Source organism: Micromesistius poutassou, assembly GCF_964030765.1.
Source record: "Micromesistius poutassou genome assembly, chromosome: 12".
NCBI lineage: Eukaryota > Metazoa > Chordata > Actinopteri > Gadiformes > Gadidae > Micromesistius > Micromesistius poutassou.
This window is the reverse complement of record NC_140282.1, coordinates 17,211,256-17,224,993: the sequence shown is the minus strand read 5'-3', so window position 1 is coordinate 17,224,993 and position 13,738 is coordinate 17,211,256. Positions and strand designations below refer to the sequence as shown.

The following is a 13,738-nucleotide window of genomic DNA, read 5'->3' as shown; positions in this document are numbered from 1 at the left end:
GTATTTTTCCCTTCAACCCTCTGCATCCGAACCATTAAGCACCGAGAGGTTTGACCATCAGAAGGATGGATGATCCCGGGGAAAAAGCAATCCAAGCAAAGGACTCTAAAGCCTGTGTTGACTGAAAGAGTGATTTCTGTCTGCACCATCTTACCACTTAGTGGCATTATTGGTCAACATATAGTGCTAAGAGCTGCATTTAGGTGCCTGCTGACTGCAGAGCAGATCACACACACATTTAGACCGGATCGAAGTATAATCATAGAGGAATTAAAACGCTGCAGGGATGTAGAAGTGTCAAAGAACTTTTTTATTTTATGAGTGAGTGATGATAACGCTGTCAGCCCGGAACTGCTGTTAACCCCTGACCCCATGTCTTTCATTGATTATGTATGACTTTTTTTTTTTTTTTTTGTGCTTCAGTGCAGCTACAACAGTTAGAATCAGCGGAATCAGACCTGGCCCAGTTTGTGGCACCGAGACAAAGGAAAGCTTGATGCGTAGCGGCGCCACGGTTTGGCTGGAAATATACTATGCGTCCTAACCCCCCCGGGAGGCTGGGAAGGCTGAAGAGGAATACACACAAAAACACCCACTGGCTCACAACACTATTATGACTCCTGCCATCGTGAAAACTGGTGGTTGGTAGTATCAGAAGGATTCAGCTTTCAATAGAAAAAATATATATAATGCCTGAACAGGGAACCTTGAACGTACCTTGAACAAGATTTGCTGTGAATAGTGGACCTTTCAAAACAACAGAAATATGAAAAGTTGCAGAAAAACGGCTACACATAACTGACATTCTAACTGTGCTTGGAATTTCAACTTTTACTGGGTTGACAGGTTCATCTTGAGGGATTGAATAGAAATGTTATGGAATGAAAAAGTGAGGAATTTGTAAGGTTCTGGAAATAAATAGAATCTAATGAACCAATGTAGGATTGTTGTTCCACTATTGCTGAATTTTTATATGGATTGAGAAGTTGGTGCATTTCAACCTTGAAATGCACCAACACAATTTTCATAGCCAAAAATCCATAGTAAAGTACAAAGTAAGGATAAAAGCATACAAGGAAGCTTTCCTCAAAAGCAATTTACCTTAAATACCAACGCATTACCCAAAAATACTGTTTCTTTCAGATCATCATCGATTTGGCAGAAGGATTTCCATTGCAGCACCAATATGCACTCGGAAATAGAGCATTTAAAAACTGTCATGAGGGGAAAACAAAAGGAAGCTCTCCTCCTCACATCCCAGAGACCGGTTGGGTCTGAATGGCTGTGAGTCTGGGGGGGGGGGGGGGGGGTAGCTCTGGGAGCCGAGCGCAGAGCGCTCCATGTGGCAGAGCTGTATGCAGACCGCTACGGCTAAATGTCTCACAGATGAAACAGTGCGGGCAGTGGGCCAAATGCAGGAGGTACGGTGGGGTTGGAGAGAGCAAGAAAGCAAGAAAGAGTGAAATAGGGGGATGGGCAGCCGAGGGAGTCTTAAGAGGCCATGTTGGGGGTGAGTGTTGGGGGGGGGGGGGGGGCGGGTGGTGGGGGTAAAGCAGGAGCAAAACAGCGAGAGTGCTGTATATTTTATTAATGGCCCCTCGCTTTATGGAGAAATAGATCTAATGTGGGCGGCAAGGTTGTGGTGCGTGCGTAATGAGCAAAGACAGATTCCCTCGTTTCATGTTCCACAGTCTCCTTCACTCTACACACCACACATCCATCTATCTCTATTAGGCAGACTCCTTCCCTATGGGAACAGGAAGACACCTCCTTGTAGGGCAGACGTAGGTAAGCACCTTGGTTTGACTTCACCTTGAGATCTGGTCAAAGAGTGAGGCTTCCTGTAAACACGTGTTTAAAAAAACTAAAAAGGATCAGATTATTATTTGCCTTCACTTGCACTGTGGAACGATCAACAAACCATCCTCGAACCAGCCACTAATGAGCAGATGAGTGGGGAAGAATGTGTTGCTAAAAATAAACAGGGTGTGACTATATATAATTTAAGCGTGTGTCACTGCCCACATGCACATGTTAGGTTTGTTTTTCTTCTGCTACCGTATATACACAATGTTCCACGTCCAGCAAGCATACCACACGTCAGTGGGGGGAGAATAGTTATAATAGTGTGAAATAAACACCCCAATATACCTCCGGGCATCACAGAGGAAAACAATGAAGCGTGACGGGAAACAACCTACGGAGACAAAATAAAAATAACCCAACTTACATGGTGAGCTCTTTATTAAATAAATAGAAAAAAAAAATGACAAAAGAGAACACAACAAAAGCCTATCTCCCTAGCAGATGAGGTGGGCCAAATCACCATATCACCGTGGCCAATCTGATACAATTACACTGAGCGAGGTGTTTGGGTAGTAGCGGTGATGGGGAGGGAGGGCCGACAGAGAACGATGAAGACAACATCAGAGGGAGTCATGATAAATAGTACGCAGGGATGCTCCCCGCCAAAGCCGGGTGAGGGCGGGCTTGGTTATTGATTGCTCCGCCTGTGCTCCAGTTATGGGGCGGACAGAGAGGAGGAGGGGAGACAGGGGGATGTATGAAGGGAGGGCTGATGAAGAATAGATGTGAGGTTTGCCCGTAAGGCGGCAGTCTGTTAGAACCGTGCGCCCCATGAGAGCACGCCAACAGGCCTCTAATTGCACATTGGTCACCACATCGCCACGCCACCGCTGCCACTACAAAGACCATTACTGTACGAATGCAGCCATTACTGCCGGTGCGCTTCTCCGCGGCCCATCCCCCGCAAATAATAAAAACACACACCTTGCGCAACAACACTTCTGTGGCTGATTGAAATTCCGCCATGGGAGGGGGGGGTTGACGCCACAGGCCCAGACAGTGATGGGGCGACCAGGGGGGTGGCCCACTGGGGCCCCATAAAAAGCAGATGCTAAATCACTTAACAACCGCTAAATTAGTTGCCTGGGAACATGGCGGGAGGCGGAGGAGTCCAAGGAAAGGGCACCACCGCGGCATGATCGGCAGCTCCTTGTCGTAGTTTTAAGCGCATCACCTGCGGCTAAATGGAGGACGACAGGACACCTCCGCCCTCCTCTTGAGCTCATTCTGCGGTGAACACAGAGCGTTGCAGAGAGAGGAATACCTCCATGGACTCCCAATTGTATTATGCACGAGTTAAGTCCAATACGAGAGATACAAGCCCAAAGCGTAAATGGTATTACTCCACGTCACCTCTCTCCTTGGGTGATGACTGTGCCACTCTCTCCCCAAATATCTGAAAAATCTAGTCACATGGTTACTGTGGGAAGAGAGACAGGGTTTGCAGCAGCCTGGGCATCTTTTTTCCATAAGAGAAGGAGGGGGTTTACTGCAGATTCCTAATTTCTTATTTCCTTTTGATACGCTGGTTGATCTCAGGTAGGATCGACATTTCGGATGATTATACCAGTAGAATAGCTACCGTTGAGATTGGGCTACTGGAATTAATCTGAGAAAATCGGCAATGCCAAACTGATTACTTCTTGTTTAATCTGTGCGTGAACCGAATTTCAATTATACTAAGCTCAAAATGTGGACCAGAAAGCCACTGATCCGTTAAACCAAAATGAAGGTGGGAGAAAGGCAAAATGCCATTTTCATTCCTAGTTAATGCCAGCTCAAGTGGGGTAACAATGTACGTTTCAAGGGCAAACCAACTCAACTTTCCCGTGTAGGTGTTCATTTATGCAATACTATGTTGGTAAGTCAAGTCTGCATACCACAAAGACAAATGAGGACGTCACAACCAGGTATGGTAAGCAAACGCCATGTTACTGGTAGACTGGTAGCTTCGTTGCTACGTAGACTGCTTACAAGAACGCTCCATATTGCATATACAGTGTGCAATATTCCTCTGTGGAAGTATTTTTCAAGACATTCAATGATTTTCTATATTTGGACCATATTGTCTGTAGATCAAACATGATAAGCAGAATGAACAGTGTAATGTAATAATTCCAAAATCAATTAGGTCCTATCCAAAAGCAATGCAAAAAAAACAACAACACTTCCTTCCTCCAAACGTATTTTAGCCAAGGAGATCCATGCGTCTTTGATCCACGCTGCTGCTCGGTCAATTAGGAATACAATGAGCATCCTGCACATTCGTGTGCGGGTAAAGTGTCTGTATTGTTGCTGGCGCTGGGCTCATTCACAGGGGCTGAAGCTGGAGGGGCAGGTCCCGGCTCTATTTACTCAGCAGGAAGAGCCACGTGGCCCAGGCTTCCTGATGACTTCCTGGATTTCACCCGATTGTTTCCCCCCAGGAAACCTTATCAACAATAATTAAAAAAAAAAAAATGGTTCCCATTTTGCCAAAAAATAACATGTTCCCTTAAATTTAGCATAGTCAGGGCAAATCAAACCCTGCATCTGCTCTCCCTCCAAGAGCTACCCGTCGTAAACAATGAGCCGAGGTCAGGGCTTCCACCCCATATTAGAAAGCTATGCAGGGGAACTACCGAAAACTAGGCTGGTGAGAATGCACGCTCAACCTCTGACTTGCAAGGAATGTCCAGCCAGCACACTGACGGCCATCTCTGAAGAGCCGGGGAGCGGCTACCGCCTCGCCTTCACTTTGAAGTCTGTGCGGTAGATGGCGGGGGGGCGGGTGCACACTGGTGGGCTCGTGATAGTGGCTAGCTGATACCAGAGGCTAGCTGGTGCAAGGCCAGCCAATTCCTCTCTCATTAGAAACAAAAATGACAAGGATGTAATTCGCATTGGGGGCGGGGGGGGGGGGGGGGGGTGGGAATGGCCTCGTCGGGGGCCATGGTGTTGCTAGGCATCCAAGGCAGAGACAAGGCAGGGAGCACTTGAACCCCTGACCCCCCCTGAGCGGTCGTTTGGGGCCGACAGGGGTGCGTGACACGGCCCTGGCCCAGAGACACCACCCCACCGGGCTGGGAATGCAGTGGCACTGTGGGGGGATAGAAGGGGAGGACAAAGAGGAGCCGGGGGAAGAAAGGAGGCTCCATTTATCCAATGCCCACGGGGAGCTTCATCATTAGGTCCACAGTCACTCACAGAAAGTCTCCCACAGGCCAGTGGCAGCTAATAAAGCCCACTTCCAACGGCTTTTTCCAATAGTGTGCAAGCAAGGGCATGGATGTGGAGCAAAAGGAGATAAAGGAGTTGCTTTACCTGAAGGACAAGTCTCATTGTCCAATATGCAGAATGTGTAGAAATGCCCATGAAAAGGCTGATTTCACACCTGTTCAATTAGATTCAAACACACTTGCTCCACTTCATGTACACCTTATACAGCATATGGCACAAACAGACCAGAGGACATATTTAAGAGGTGCGTGTGCGTGCGTGCGTGTTTTTTGCTCAGTTTCAACAGTGCCGTCATCTATTTTATTATGTGTCTTGAAGTACAATGTTTGGCCTGATTTCCTTAATGCTAGCCTTTGTCAGATCAAATTGTTCTGTATTCACATATTACGGGATACAGATAGACCAATAACAATACTGGTATTAGATATCGCACACACAAGAAAAATTAGATACCCATAGCCACTGGCGCCATCTCTGGGGGGACTGCCCATAGCCAGCCATTCTGAAGCAGGCAGGGGCGATTTGAAATGAGCCAAATACCCGAGACAGGACCAATAGTCAAAATTTCTGTGTCAACCACTCTATTTCATCCTAGACAAACCAGAAGGGGGGCTCAATGTTCAAAACACCGGAATTGTCCTTTAATTATTATTTTTAATATATATTTTTAATTTGTCGTTTAGATTAGTCGTTGAAATTTGTCATTAGTGGCAGCACTAATATATATCATGGCTGAAATTTCAGCACGGGATTGCGGGTATTGCGCTTTTTTTTTTTTAAATCCCGCAACTCAGGCCAGCATAATGCAGGACAATCTCACAAATTTCACTTCATCGTCTCATAAATTTATAACAATGTAACGGTGTGAATTTGGGTCTATTGACTTCACTTGACGAACCATCTTTCGATTTTGGTGGTGCATCTGTCCTTTGTACAATCTTTGATCTGGCGACAAACACACGTGCGCAGGCAGAAAGAACCCCTTCGTGCTTGCTCCTTCTCCTTCTCTCTATCTCACAAGTTGTACACGACCCATAAGCTGTTCTTGGCAATTATTTCAATCACTATGAATTTTCACATGGCTAATGCAAAAATGGACCGCTGGCTTAATCGTACGTCTACAAAGCACAAGCAAGATATCTTCCTAATTCTCAGCTATTATTTCAGCCAACCTCCAATACAGGTTACAGCTTGTTTTTTTTGCATCACCAAATCAAAACGATCAATTTGTCTGCATTTAGTTAGCCAAAAAGATATGTTCAAACCATGATTGATTTCAAATTTGGAAATGGATATAACCGATTAGTATTTGTCAGTAAGCCACTACTTTATATAAACATATTTTTTTTATTTTATAAACAATTGATGGTATCAGACACGGCACTTATATGGACCAAATTCAACATCAGAGATCCTGGGTAAGCCAACCGTCTAAAGTGAAAGGAAATTATATTACATCACAGCAGCGCCTCAACAACTCCTACAACTCCTTTCACCATTTTGGCTGTGTTTCTTAACCTTCTTTGCTGCTTTAAACAAGCTCAAGGGTTTCTGAAAATGTATTCAGCAAATGGAGTAAAAAGCCAGGGGAAGCCATGAGAGAATTCCAAGGAGAATGGGTACCAAAGGACAGAAAAAAGACCCCCAATCTCCAAAAGAAAGATTTACAAAATATTACCAACCTTTTGTTATGAGTCCTCCCACGTCAGTTTGCTACCACAGTGGATGATGTATTTTAAGAGTCTCTTACGGAACTCTTGAAAATTGTACTCAAAAGTTTCACAAAGCTTCAAACTAGTAGTACTAGGCGGTATGTTTCACAAACTAAGCTTTAAGGAGGTGGCTGGAAAACAAATCTCCCATGCCAGGGCTATGTAAAATGATGTATGATGTTTCCTTCAAAGGCTCTTTTTAAATCTTTTTCATAGAAATCAAAGCTTTGATATAAAAAAAAAATCTTACTTTGCCCAACATTTACCAAGCACCGTCTCTTTAAAGATCACACACAGCAGTGTGTAAATCACAAATTTCAACTAATTTCAATCAACTGTTGGTCTTGATTTTTGCCAGATGTTTACTAACCACCCACAGCACACGGTGTTCCATCACAGTAGTACAATTAAGCAGTCCCAATTTGTTATGGTGGCCCCATTGTAACACGGAAAACAGGCTTTCTATTCCACTGTACCAGGAGTCTAAGGTGGTCTTCTGGACCTAAAGCTGCCAAAGCCACAGGGCAGGCGAGAAGATGATGGTAGGCAGCACATTTAAGCGCCGTTCACACAATCTGCTCTCTGCAATTAATCAACCCCACATCCTGCAAGCACATGGGTGGACAAAACACCCTTTGATGGACTGGAGAGTTTGTGTGCCTGTATCATTTGCATCAGTGCTATGTGTATAGATACATACACATACTTTACACCAACCTACAAGTGGCTAACAAACCAAGAATCTGAGTTGAAGTTCATCAAGAAGAGTTCAGTTAGATTAACTATTAAAGGATAATGTAAAAAGATACTGAATATCATCAAGTCATGACCACAGTTAATCTCAGCAATCCTATGTTATAGCAGGACTTCTGTGGGTAAACAGCACAGAGCCTGGGCCGGAAACCAAAAACTGCAAGGGGCGGCGTCACGCTTTGTTTCATTACGGAGATAATTACAGAGGGAAACTTATTTGCGCAAGTGGGTGCTTTCAGAAGGGGATTTAAATGGGTTTTCTAAGGTGGCCAGTCTGTACATGGTTGATTTGGAAACAAACTTGACTTAGACTTACTTACTCAACGTTTTAACAGATGCCCGTTGCCAGCAACGATTGGTCGAAACAAAGAAAAATCTACAGAAAACACACCCACAATACAATTGAAGTTTGACATTATCAATTTCAATAAAATATGTAGATTTGTATTATGTTAAGATTTCCTAATAATTATTGCAAGTGTGCAACGCAGTGTTCTTTTCAATAGCCCATGTTCAAAAGACCACCATACAGCTTGTATGTGACATTTTCCTGTGCAGCTCCCACCATTGACATAAGAAACTAAGCTAGACCTGAAATCACAATATGCCCAATAAATGCACCACAAAAAAATTGAAGCATGTTGAGATTCAAGATTTTTATACAATCTCAAAATAATAGGCCTGTGCCTATGTGTATAGGTGTGAGTGTAAGATTGCGCTCGAGGCACAAACCTGTTCCTTGGCTGACTGTACCATATCCATGAATGGATATAACTTAACATTTCTGAGAGACGTGCATCATGCAATGCAGAAGTGTTTTTGTGTGATTCCGCTTGGGTCACTTACAATTCATGAAGCAGCTCTGGCCACAGTACTGCAGCAGATAAGCTACCCAGCGTGAAAGTTTAAAATGGAACTTTCTTATTCCATAAGAGACATAACTACTGTGAACTGGTGTGTTCAACAAAGCTGCTGCAACTATAGGCCTGCGATGATTTTTGAAAAACGACCCCACAGAAGATTAATTTTGATGATTCTCAGTCCAAGGTTAGGTTCCCAAAGTTAGAAAACAGCAAGGGCTCCCGAATAACACTGAATGACACAAATTTCCTTGTGGAGACCATATGAATAACTGAAAAGAGGGAATCAGACGAGCAGCGGAAAACCAATTGACTATGGGGACATTTGCTTGTAGGAACAGCAGATATGCTTACAGTTTAGAGGTGCAGGGACAAATACACATACAAAGCGAATACACTGAAATGGTACAAATCTTAAGTAAATATGTTTACCTATATAATGAAATAAATTATGAAAAGGTCAGTTTTAGTCACAGTGTTCTGTAATGACGTTATTGCGTGATCTAGACCGCTGGCATCGAGTCTCAAGACCAACAGCTGACGTTTGCAAGTTCAATGTGACCAGTGAAGGGATTCAATGCACTTTTACTAACGTAGAGATGATGCAGGTCCTTTGGGCCAAATTCATTCTGCCTTGTAGCAACTTCCATTTCAGAACTATTCCCATTGACAAGGATTTAAAAGTGTAACATTTCCCCATTGTAGATTCCTATAATAAGAGGGGTACAACACTATACATTACAGAGCCAAGCCTCCAGCCAAGATGGAAAATAGGGCACATCTTTATTTCGTGAATGCCAAACCACATTGGTGCAAGCAAACATAAGCACCAGAGTTCAGGCTGACCTTCAACATCCAACAGGCATGCAACAACAGATGTGGCCATTTATTTACGAGGGTATTGATCTGCCTTGCCTCTCACCAATAACAAGAGATAAACTGCTGCAACAGTTATTGTCAATTATACCAGCCACAATGTTGAAACCCAACATACTGAAAGGCTTCGCACAATTACAAATGCACATTGAAAACACAAAAAAAGTAATTATCAGCATTGTATCAGCATCTGTTGCCCTTCTACGTTACCTCCTGGTCTACGAACGAGACAGCGGGGAGCCATGCACTAACTTCACATACAAGACCATAGGACACAAGCAGCGTCTCCTAATTGAGTTTCTTTCTTTAGCTTACATACATTTCTTTAGCTTTTCATACATACGCATGTTATCAGTGAAGGAAGGCCTGTTTTATACACAGCAGAGTGAATTTGTGAGTCTGCATGATGTCTAGAAAATCACAACTGAAAAAACAGCAACCTAAAGCCCTAGTCTTAAAGTCAGCCTTTTCACACAAGGTGATTTATCTGACAACATTCTTACCATTTTTGTTTGAAAGTCCCATATATATTTTTTTACACACACTGAGATGCAGGGCTGGTGAGACTTTCTAGAAAGTCTTATCAACAGCTACACAACTCTGGAATTTGAGTCTTAAGAAAATTGGAAAAAGGATCCTGAGCACAGAATTGAAAAACATTAGGGATGCATGATAACTTTCTTCTTTTTTACCGATACCGATAACTTTCAGCTCCTAAAAGCTGATACCGATAACCGATAACACACACACATATAAATATATATGATCATGACCTAAGATCATGACATCGTTGCTCAGACATCAGTAGAATCAACGGGGGATTTAGGGGGGCGGGCTTGCAAGGGGCGGGATATGACGTAGGGTCCACGATGGCCCCTGGCACTCAGGTGTGTTTTAGTCTGACCACAGCAACGGAGGGAGAATAGGCAGAACTCATCGCAATCATCTTAAATGTTGCTGCAGCGATGCATCATATATTCCGTTACATTGACAACATCCATATCGATCGATGAAAATTGGAGCATAAGTTACAGACAAATAGAAGAAACGACGAATAAGAAAGGCGTCGCAAACGGCTGAGTTACCGGAGAAATAGCGTCTTTTTTTGCTTAATTTCACATCTAACAAACACTGGGACAAATGTAGTTGATTTCTGTGTTTAACTGAGAAAACAGGGAGTGGAAGGACGGGACCCTATAATGTTCAGCTAACTGTTGTCAATAATAAGTGGCATATAAATGGCAGTGTGTGTGTGAGTGGACAAGCGAGGAGAGCGAGCGGTAGCGTGTGTCAGTTTAGTGAAGTAATGAACGAGTCTGGTTGTCTCTGTGCCAACGTGTACTGTAAAGTTAGTGAAACTAAGAATAAAGTACACAGCCTTTCAATAATCGGCGGCCGCTTCATTCTGACCATATTCCGACCTATAAGCAGACCCACTGCCGGTCAAAGTGAAGGGTGGTACCCCCGAGAGAACATCGACGTCTCCCCTGTGCTCTCAACTAAGGTCTGGGTTCGGACAGCAGGAAAGGTGTAACATAATAATAAAAATAAACATTTTCTATATACGCATGCAGCTGTGAACTCCTGTATTGTAATTGATTGTATGATGTGTACTTTTATGGTTACGATAAGACCTTTCATTTAGCGTTAGTGGGAGCGGGGCACTGAAATGATATAGGCTATCTGGGCTATTCGTCATGGTATCGGACTTATCAGAATGATGTAATAAGTTCTGTTATTGACCCGATAATTATCGTGCACCCCTAAAAAACATTGTTGTTTCTTTAGCTGTGTTGCTAACAAGGTGGTCCGGAGGGATAAGGCCCAAGAGAGAGGTCTGTGGGAGCAGTAAGGTCTCCAAAATGTGTAAACATTTCAGAGACCTGAGTTATTTGCTTTGTCCACAGGGAGATAATCAGCACACAATCAGCCTCCTCGCTGGATTACAGAGATAAAACTGGGGCCAAATGGATTTTACACTCCTCTGGTAGAGTTGTTTATAAAGCCAAACTTATTTCCCCCTCTTAAAGAAAATGAGTCAAGTTAACCCAAAATAAACTTGCAAAGTTTTTAAAAGAACAGTGGTGCAAAATGAACAACAGAAGCACATCAGGGGCTGATTCCTACATGTGGCTATAGCTTTGATCATAGTCTCAATGTAAAACAAAAAAGAAAACATCACATAAGTATATCCAGCCAACCCCCTAGAAATAGAGAACATTTAGTAACACAGTACACACTCAGAATGAAGCTCTTTTTGTCTGCAATTTAGCAATCTTTGATGAAAGAACCCCCTGACTGTGGATCGCGCTCTGCATAATGACACTGGGCCTCACAAGAAATGTGTTTTGAATAAACAGATATTGTCAGGGAAGGGGGGACCCCACAATTAGAAATTTGAGACTGCGTGTGGGTCTCAGTCCAATACTCTGGAATCAATCAGGGCTCCCAAAGGAACTCGTGGGTCCCCTTAATCTCCTGGTTTTATTACTTTCCAGACAGTCATCCCCTTTCACCCTACCCCCATCTCACTCTTTTGTACTGATATCCTGCAATGCCAAGGAGGGGCTCTCGCTCTCTCTTCCCCTACCCTTGCACCACTGCAGAGGGCTTTTCATGCAGGAGAGGGTCTTTCATCATCGTCTCCACACGCAAGCGAGCACAAGCTAACAGGCCCATCACTCCAAGGCCTGAGTTCCACTTTATAGTCCCATACTTCACAACTATTATCCTGCTAGAGACACATTGACTGCATTTTTGGACACATGCAGGGCAAACGTTTTGCATATCATTATCATCATTATCGTCAACAAACGGTTCAATCATGTTTCTCCATTTGTAAGCTTTGAGTTCCTTACAAAGCACATATTTGTTCATGAATGTACCAGGCAAACATTGATGTGTGTACCACCAATGGGTGCTAGGTTTGCAGTAGAACAGAAATAGCAAAGAAGATTGGAAGTCAAATACATTACTTGGCCCACGCAACAAAAAAAAACGAATATAGCAACACATATCTAACCACACAAAGGACCTCCAATATAATTTATATCGAAATATGCTGCTGTAGGCTCAAAACATTAGCAAATTAATTGGGTGCCGTTTATCCATCAGCTAAACAAGTATTGACGCCCAGGTAATGAGATGTCCACTGGACTGATGATGCTTGCTTAATACTTGACAGTAAGCACTAATGACTCTTCAGATAGTATTCTCCACACATCAAAGTTCCTACCGTATTACATGGCTACAATGGTTTCGAACTTGTCCGACTAGAACATTTACGTTCGACACTTTCTTACAAAACCATGGGTAGAAATGGGAGTACAACTGCATTTTGGATAGAGCAGTGGAGGACTACATATGCAGACAAAAGGTGTCGGTAGGCAAAATGTGTTGCTCGATGGGAAAATATATTTGACTAGCAGGTCTAATACAATCACACAGTCTATGCAGTAGACCAATTTAAAACGTGTACGTTAAGATATTTTAAAAAAACACGCAATTGGGTAAAAATTGGCCTTATTCAATTTATGTCAATAAATGTAATATTGACATAAATATTAATACTAACTATTATATTGTTTCATGGACTAGCTGCAGAATGGGGGTACATGTTGCATTCTTAAAGGAATGTGGCACACGGTATGGATTGGGAATAAATCGCTTACCTTTGTCGACATGCTTCGCCGCGGCGGACGCGGTGTAGAGAAAGGTGAGGAAGAGGAGAGAGAGGAGCGACCGTGCTCCCCGCTCGGCCATCACTTTTCAAAAATAAATATTTGCAGGCTTCAGGAACCCCGGAGCTATCCCGTTGTAAATCCTCGGCCGCCGCCTGCTATACACTCCCAAGACGAAAAGTTCAAAGTGGCACCTAGGAAATGTAAAGAAACATCCGGAACCAGCTACTTTGAAAAGTGGCCGGGTGAAACATGTAGCTGGCTCGCAGCTCGAAGTACGGAGAGAGAGAGAGAGACTGCAGGTTAGAATGTTTTCTCAACTTGGTCGAGGCTGGGGTCGAAGAAAAAAAAATGAAATCAATCCATTGCCACGGAGGCACGAGACGGGGAAAACGGATACGAATACGGACCACTGCACGGATTCTTTATCCAGGTATCCCTCGAGTGTGTTGAAAGCAAGAATACGCACAGTTAAAAATTTAGCCGTATCACAATACGGCTAACCGGAGGAAAAAGCCTACCGCAGCTACCGCTCGGGAACAGGACGCAATAGCAGCGCGTGGAAGGGCTGGATTTCTTCACGGCTCCCCGGAAAACGGGGCGTGGAGTCACACGGGAAGTTTGGATCGTGGCCGACTCCGTAGGCGAAACCTAAAGTGTGGCGCGGATGGCGCATGCCATGGGGCATTCACATCGGACCGTTCGGACTGAGCAGTATCGTTTGTAATTCCTTTAACGAGATGGATGTACCGCACATGGTTGTATTCTATGG

At 43.7% G+C, this 13,738-nt stretch overlaps 1 protein-coding gene across 6 annotated transcripts in view; it reads right to left on the bottom strand.

The window, feature by feature from the left end:
• Positions 1 to 13,506, bottom strand: part of neo1a (neogenin 1a) — a 151,746-nt gene extending 138,240 nt beyond the window's left edge. For all 6 annotated transcript variants that reach the window (XM_084475974.1, XM_084475977.1, XM_084475975.1 and 3 more), the window contains exon 1: positions 12,958 to 13,506. In XM_084475974.1, the coding sequence (XP_084332100.1) occupies positions 12,958 to 13,048 (91 nt within the window). In that variant the 5' untranslated portion in view covers positions 13,049 to 13,506. The remainder of the gene's footprint in view (positions 1 to 12,957) is intronic.
• Between the last annotated feature and the right edge of the window lie 232 nt (positions 13,507 to 13,738).